The sequence below is a fragment of the Natrix helvetica genome, assembly GCF_964273705.1.
Source record: "Natrix helvetica genome assembly, chromosome: 1".
Lineage (NCBI taxonomy): Eukaryota > Metazoa > Chordata > Lepidosauria > Squamata > Natricidae > Natrix > Natrix helvetica.
The window spans coordinates 311,779,345-311,787,554 of NC_138548.1; the positions used below are offsets into that span (position 1 = coordinate 311,779,345).

General features: G+C 38.6%; 1 protein-coding gene across 1 annotated transcript in view; it reads left to right on the forward strand.

The window, feature by feature from the left end:
* The window catches only part of COPG1 (COPI coat complex subunit gamma 1), a 28,234-nt gene extending 20,399 nt beyond the window's left edge, over positions 1-7,835 (forward strand). Inside the window, exons 20-24 of the mRNA XM_081935209.1 lie at positions 177-348; positions 1,123-1,220; positions 2,913-3,051; positions 3,713-3,811; positions 4,712-7,835. Coding sequence (XP_081791335.1) covers positions 177-348; positions 1,123-1,220; positions 2,913-3,051; positions 3,713-3,811; positions 4,712-4,842 — 639 coding nt within the window. The 3' untranslated portion in view covers positions 4,843-7,835. The remainder of the gene's footprint in view (positions 1-176; positions 349-1,122; positions 1,221-2,912; positions 3,052-3,712; positions 3,812-4,711) is intronic.
* The last annotated feature ends 375 nt before the right edge of the window (positions 7,836-8,210 follow it).

Here is an 8,210-nt window from a genome sequence, read left to right on the forward strand (position 1 = left end):
TTGTATAATTTTTTTGCTAAGAAGGAATATTTCCTTCTGTTATCTCTTACTTTCTTTGGGATCTGTTTAAGAATGGTTATTTCTTGCTTGTTTCTTTTTTAAAAGAATTAACCCTCAGTTTTCTAATGCCAGAAGTCTTGTTTTATCCTCTGATGTGCTTTCATTTTTTCTGATAGTTTGACTGCACAAATACGCTGAATGATCAGATTCTGGAAAATGTCACCGTGCAGATGGAGCCAACGGAGGGATATGAGGTCATTGCTTATATACCTGCCAAAAGCTTGCTCTACAATCAGCCTGGTACTTGTTACACGTTGATTGCTTTGCCTGAAGAGGATCCCACAGCAGGTAACAATAGTTTATCTTTTCTCTTAATTTACCCGCTCCTACACCCTAAGGGCGGGTGTAGCCATAGCTAGATCTATTTCTAGAGGTCCAATGTAAATGTTGGATTTTTAAAAACTAATTTCAAAAACCAAGGGTTAATCTTTCTAAAAAGCTAACTCGCTCTAAATGAGATTGCTGAATTTTTTTACACACCTTTCAATAAACTCAAAAAGAGTTATTTGAACAGTATGTGTCCGTAGAAAACATAGATAATTTTACAAGCAACGATCACTGCATATTTTTTTTAATAAATGGGAACTGAATAGGCCTAGGTCAGAGGTTTCAAACTCTGTTTCATTGAGGGTTGTCAGGGTTGTGTTTGACCTCGGGAGGGGGGAGGGGGGCATGGCCAGCTCAATGTCACTTGGGAATGACCAGTTTGATGTCACTTGTGTCGGGGTTGCTTCTGGTGGCCCGAGGGCTCTGCCAGCGAAAACAGGCTCCCGGGCTCTGTTTTCGATGCAATGGCCTCCTGCAACCCTCCGTGTGCGGCCCTCCCAAGCTCCCTTTTTACTGGCAGAAGATTGTAGGAGGCCGTGGCAGAAGCACCGTGGACTGCTCCTTCACTGTTTCCAGGGCATCCCTGTGGGCCAGGTCTAAGTACCCCGCAGGCTGGATCTGTTCCCCGGGCCTTGAGTTTGACACCCCCCCCCCCCTGGCCTAGGTGGTAAGCGAGGAAGAACCGTTATTTCTAGAGTTCACAGTGGTGTGACATCTGCTTTGTCCTCTTTGCAGTGGCTTGCACTTTCAGCTGCATGATGAAATTCACTGTGAAAGATTGCGATCCAAACACTGGTGACACTGAGGAAGAGGGCTATGAGGATGAATATGTGGTAAGACAGAACTTCAGTATCTGCGGGCTATATCAACTATTTCCACTGTCATCAAGTCAAGTGATATCCAGTTCGGTGTCACCATACTGTGAAGTGTGAGCCTCTGATGAAATATTTTATTTCATCCATGGAGCCCCATAACATGATCTGATAAATGATTTCATTGTTTACACCGGGAAATAGTTCCACCGCGTACACCAGTTGGTTTTATCTGGGCCAAAGAATGAACTTAATGAAGACTCTGAGCTTATAAGTGGATAAATCACAGCGTGTCCAGATGGCTCCGAGTCAGACCTGGAGGTTCCTGCTGGAGCTCTGCCTGACAGACTTGGCTAGTAGCCAGCTGATTTTGCAGACATAATTTTGAAGGTCCTTATGTCTCCCTCAGGGTCATGTGCTCTAAGCTAGCCATAAATAATATGGCTTGTTCCAATTGTCTTTGCATATAAGGGTTTGAGCAGAATACTTTAGAAACGAAATTCCTTGTCGCTTAAACGACACGTGAAACTAATGTTTTTCTTTCTCTTTTTGTCTCTGAGATAAGAATACGTCATTATATGTTTTCCAGAAAATGTCACTTACAAGCTGAGTGTAGAGCAATGACGATCGCTAGATTTATTCTTGTTGTCTGTTTTAGGTACAGTGGAATTGCCACTGTGAACTCTTAAATTGGAAAGACAGGTATTGGTTTGCTCCCAGCCAGCATATGGAAGTGCAGGACTGTGCAAAGCCATGATGAATTAAAATAGACGACTTAAGAAAAATCCAGCTTTATGTAAGCTGATTGGAGCTTTCCAGAGTCAAAGTGCCTGTCAAGTCGTATTGGTTTCACCTTAATGGTGATAAGGAACTCTCATCAATCTGAAATGTCAGTGGAAAAGCAACACTTATCAGTTAGCCTATTTTGGTCTGGATGCACAATAGCAATAACAGACTTATATACTGCTTCACAGTGCTTTACAGCCCTCTCTAAGCGGTTTACAGAGTCAGCAATATTGCCCCCAACAATCCGGATCCTCATTTTTACCGACATCATAAGGATGGAAAGCGGAGTCTTCCTTGAGCCTGGTGAGATTCGAACTGCCAAATTGCAGTCAGCCAGCAATCAGCAGAAGTAGCCTGCAGTATTGCAACAATTGTCCTTTTCCTGATCAGTCTATTATAATTACAAGGTTTGTACAATGTACTTGAGTGGCATGGTGGCCTAGTGGTGAAGACGTTCACCTCCCACTCAGAAGGTTGAAAGTTCAATCCTAGGTAGTAGCAGGTATTTCTCTCTTAGGGCGCAAATAAAAAAAAATATCTGCTGTGAACTCCACATGGCATCAGGAAGGGTATCTGGCCAGTAAACACTCAGCTCCATCCAGTCCCCCCCAACTCTACCCCAAAGGAAGAGATTACTGGATTGTAAAAAAAAAAATCAAAATGACAAAAGCAAAGTTGTACTTTTGGGGCATATATGTAACAGTATCTGTAGAATATGGGCATGGCTCACATTGCAGTGCTATTCTTCTCAACATGATTCTTGTTGCTTCTGCAGACACCACTGTTCTATTGCCCTTTAAAATTTATCAGTTTTGCAGCAAAGGATAGATGTTTTCAAATAATTATTGTTGCTTTAAAATCATCTCAGTTTTCTGAAGAGCTCACTGAGAAGCTCAAGGGTAATTTACTGTCAAATGTCTTTATTAGCTAGAAGATCTGGAAGTAACCGTAGCAGATCACATCCAAAGAGTTTTGAAGCCAAATTTTGGAGCAGCCTGGGAAGAAGTCGGTGATGAATTTGAAAAAGAAGAGACTTTCACATTGTCTACTGTTAAAACACTGGAAGGTAATTAAACAAAAAACATTAGTGCACAGCTCTTGATTCCTGTGCCTTTAAAAAGTTAAGGTTTTGGGATAACATTAACCAAACATTCCTATTCCATTTTAAGTGGAAATCTTTGAATTCCGATACATGCTATTCAGTCTGAAAAGAAGATGTACCAGTGGCAGGATGAAAAAATCTGCAATGATAATTCAGAATTCTATTGTCTGTTAATATGATTACAAAAGTAGGTCAAAAGTAATTATTTTAGAACCAGCATTTCTAGGAACCACAGTGGAGATCTCAGCAATAGACTGTTTAAAAATTTATAGTAATTATAGACTGTTTGAAAATCCCCCCTCCCCCCTAGAAATGAATAAATGACTGTTTTTGACAGGGGAGAAAATTGAACTTTGATTTTGATGTTGATACAAATTGATGTTTAAAATACTTGCTGATTCCACCAAATTAATACAACTGAACATGGTGAGACCCTAGCCTCCAAGACCTCACACTGAGGTTTCACTCTTTTCCAGGACTCATATTGTATGAGTTATTGAAGTGGCCACAAGCGAAGTCTGTACTTTACTTTTTGTTTCTTGGAGAAAATGACATCTACTTTCTCTGGGAATAGGGAACCTAAAGGAACAAAAAAAAATCAGCTCCAATATTTTTATTTCCTCAGAGGCAGTGGGTAATATTGTGAAATTCCTGGGAATGCAACCATGTGAGCGGTCAGATAAAGTCCCGGATAACAAGAACTCTCATACTTTGTACCTGGCAGGTGAGTTTTTCTGTGCCCTCTCTGCTGATCTTAATGATCTTAATGTTTTTGGATGCTTGAATCAGTGTTGACACCTGGCGACTGCTGGACAAGTCCCTGCAGCTTTCTTGGCAAGATTTCAGAAGTGGGTTGTCATTGCCTTCTTCCCACGGCTTTGCAAGAGTGACTAAGTCACCCACCTGGCTTTGTGTCTATGCCAGAATCAGACCTCAAGATCTCCCAGTTCTAGCTTGGTGCCTTTAGAACAAACTGACTCCTCTAATTGGTTTGTTAGCCCATTCTAAGTGTCTGAAAAGTGGTTTGCGTATTAGCTTGCTGTAAATTCAGTCCTTTTTCTCAGTGAACTATACAGCCATCCAGTCTATCTTGATAATATCAACTTAGCACATGCTTTTACTACCTATTAGGAAACATATTTCATGATGATAGTCCTACAGATGGGGAAGCAGTATCATAACTTTTCTTCAAGCTTTATTATTCTAATATGTGTAGATATTTGTAAGAAATATGCTAGTGCCAGAAATCCCAGTGGAATGAATGAGATCTCTATCAGTACATGATAACTAAAGTATTTCTATTAATCTATTCCCATTATTTGATTCATGAAAATAGTGAAGGGGATCCTTGGGTGGAGTTCATAGTTGCCCCAAATTCTGCAAGATGGTTTCCCCCTTCTTCACTATAATCCCATTTAGGAAAAGCTGAAGAGATAAATCGCCACAAAATCATCTAAGTCACAATTCAGCTGTAAGATGATTTGGCCATTGACCAAAACACCGTCAGTGCTCTAAATATTCTTAATGATAATGTAGGAGGTCTTTTTTTTAAAAAGAGCGTCTACTTTGGTAATTTACTAATAAAGGTAATGATAAAAGTATTACTCTCTTTGATCTGCTACAGGTGTATTTCGAGGTGGTCATGACCTCTTGGTTCGTTCTCGCCTTGTCCTCACAGAAATTGTGACAATGCAAGTCACAGCTCGGAGTAAAGAAGAACTTCCCGTGGATATTGTCATGGGTTCTGTTGGCTAAGCTCATTTTCAGGCTGCCTGTTTCAGACCCCCAAGGCTGACAGGAGAATTAGAGGTCTCTTTCTACTGCTCTGGACGTTGGGAGAAATATTAGAACACTGGCATCAGTTCTTTCTCTAATTAGAAATGAAAGCTACGTGTGTAGGTTTATAACCACAAGAATGTTTCTGTGAAATACTGAATTGGTTATTTCTTCATGTTTGCCAGGCTACTTCAAAAGAACATACCAAGGTGCCTAATAACACTAAAGTAGTTGGCTGTAGCTCCTGTTCTGGTCACCATGTGTCAGATTCATTATGTGATTAGCCAGAGCCTTTACAACTGGGGCAATTTTTATATTCTATGACCTTTCTAAACCCTTACACATATATTATAAAATAAAAATATGGATTTTATGCCACCAATTCCGCTACTCTCAAGAATTTGAAAATAAATACATTTTATCTCTTGCCCAAATGATGTTGAAAAGACATTCACAGCAGACAGGTCGAGTTGATTTGGTTGATTTATATCAAACTTGCCTTCATTTTCAAATTTTTTGATGTCATTTGTAGGCAGCCTGATTTGAAAGAAGTGTTAGGGTGAAAATGAATGAGGAATATGAATTTCACAAGAAACTGGCAGGTAATCTAGAGTAGAAAACCAGAATGAAAAAATGCTGAAGCATCCTTTACTTCAAATCATGTCATTTTTCTGTATTGATATTTAGAAAAGGGAATATTTAGGGAAATTGCTCATTTTCATATTGCTTCATGTTTCTAAAAGTCATTTGTTTCAGTAAAACAGCCTAAATTGTTCTATGAATGGACATCTATTACTGTGGTTGAGTTTGATTTTGTAAAGGCTGATACTGTGCTTTGTTCTATTCTGACTAGATTTTATACATAAATGTTGTGCCATATAATGAAAGAATAAACAATGTTTAACATTCTTATAATTTGCATAGCTAATTATCAGAATTGTGATAAAATGAGGTGTATACTGCTAGGTTTCAATTTTTCATGGTTTTAGCAAAAATAGATTAGGATGAAGATATAAGATCATCCATTATGCTAATAATATACATTCAAAAAAATTTTAATCCAGTTTCTCCAACCTGATATCCCTCAAAGTGTAAGGACCTTACAAATTTTGTACTAGATATAGAATCATATACTGTAAATTAAGTACCTTATATTTTGTTTATTACTGAATGGATAAATTTAATGTTGAATGGATTATATGCTCTGCAAACAAAGCTAGAGTTTTTTTCAGACTGAAAATCTACTTATGGATGTGCTGCAAAATTTAAATTTGAACTTTAAAAAATAATTTCTATCAGATTGACAAGATATGACTTGAGCAATATTCCAAATTTGCCCTACAATGTCTCTAATTCCAGAGAAAAGTAGGAAGAGGCAGAGAAATATATATAAATAGTGTAAAGGATGAGAGACCATTTTACACAGGGATGAACATATACTACAATACTGCAAAGAAGATAGAGATCAACAGAGGTAAAGAAGAGATGCTGTTCATATATGAATAGCTATACAAAAAGAAAACCCCCACCCCCACCCCCCCCACACAAATTGCTGATAGACATAAAGCTAGACGCAAATATTTTGGAAAGCGAGTTAAATGAGCTCTAAAAATATTGCTGACCACAAAGCTGCAAGAGTTGATGAAATGCCAGCAGAACATAAGTCTCCAAACTTTTCAGCTTGTTGACCCTTTCATCAAATTTCAGATTGTTCATCAATCCCTAAACATTTATTATGTGAAAACACAATATTTAGATAGTCCCACAACCCATGGAGTCAATATTCACTACTTTGGGGAACCCGAGTTTAAAATCTTACAAAATTATGCTGCCAATATACTGCTTGTAATTGGCAGATATGGAAACAGTTGAGGTCAGAGAACTGAAAAAGATCAAGCTGTAATCTAGTATCCAGTAACGCAGTGTTGAAAAAGTTCCAGCTACCTCTACGTACTGCAGAATTTGTATGGTAACCAGCAACAGTAAAAATGGAATTAATTAGTTCAAAATTAAGAAAGGAGTATGACAAAGTTATATACTGTTAACCTATTTAAATTAAATGCAGACATATAAAGAGAAATGCTGGACTAGAAAAAAGAATTAGCATTACTATTATTATTATTAGCACTTATATACCGCCCCCTCTCCCGAAAGGGACTCCCCTCTCCCGAAAGGGATTACAAATGTTGAAAGAAATACTGTACATTACTAATGTACATACCTCATTACTGAGGTATGCAAATAATTCCATTTTTGCTGCTGAGCACAAGAAAGATTTAAGAGCTGTTTTGTTGAAGGTGAAAAAAGAACCTTCAACAAAAGATTATTTAAGTCTTGCTTCCATAAGCAAATTGATACCACTAGCACATCTAAGATTGCTAATGCCCGCCCAATGCAAATGGGTGAAGAAATAGTAATACGGTAGTCTATGACTAGGAGTGAGTTCTGGCAGGCACTAGTGCCGGTTCGCTCGTGGGCGTGCTTCACGTGCATGCTTGATGCGCACTGTGTGCACATGTACAGCGCAATAAAAAATTATGCGCAGAAGCAAAAAACAAGATGGCACCTATGGCGCCGTCTGGAAAACCAGTTTGGGGGCGTGGCAGGCCTCAGTTGCTGCCGGTTCCAGCGACCCAGGCCGCCAAACCACTACTGGTTCGGCCGAACCGGTAGGAACCCACCACTGTCTATGACCTACATTTAGCGACTATTTGAAGTAAGGCAGATCCTGAAAAAGTTACATATAACCTGGATTAAAAATTGTGATGCCTGCCCCCCTCCCCACCGTTACATGACTGCATTTTGGATGCTCAGCAATTGCCCCACATAGTTACTTGCAGTGCCTCGTAGTCACATGACCATGATTTATTTTATTTTTCCCTGAAATCAGCTTTTACTTTGTTTCCAGCAAAAAATTCCCCATAGCAAACTGGCTTGCTTAACGACTTGCCACGTTCACATAACGACCACTGCCTGGTAAAATCAGGCATGGTCACATGTTAACTCATTTAATGACCATCATGACCGATGACTGAAATTGAAGGCTCAATTATAGCTATCAGTTAAGGACTCCCTGTAATATAGACTATAAATTCCTGGGCTCCAAAATTGAGATACTCACTTTATTATGAAATAAAAAGCATCTGTTCCTTGGGAGAAAAATTAAGATATCAATAAAACACCTGTATAAAATTAAATCAGTAATGTTTACAACAAATATCACTATTATAGGCCTACTGTATATTCAGTTTGCATAGAAAATATCTTAGAAGTTGAAACATGTATCTCAAATAATATTAAAGCATGTATCTTGCAGAATGCTGACTCATCTATTCTGTGATATGGAG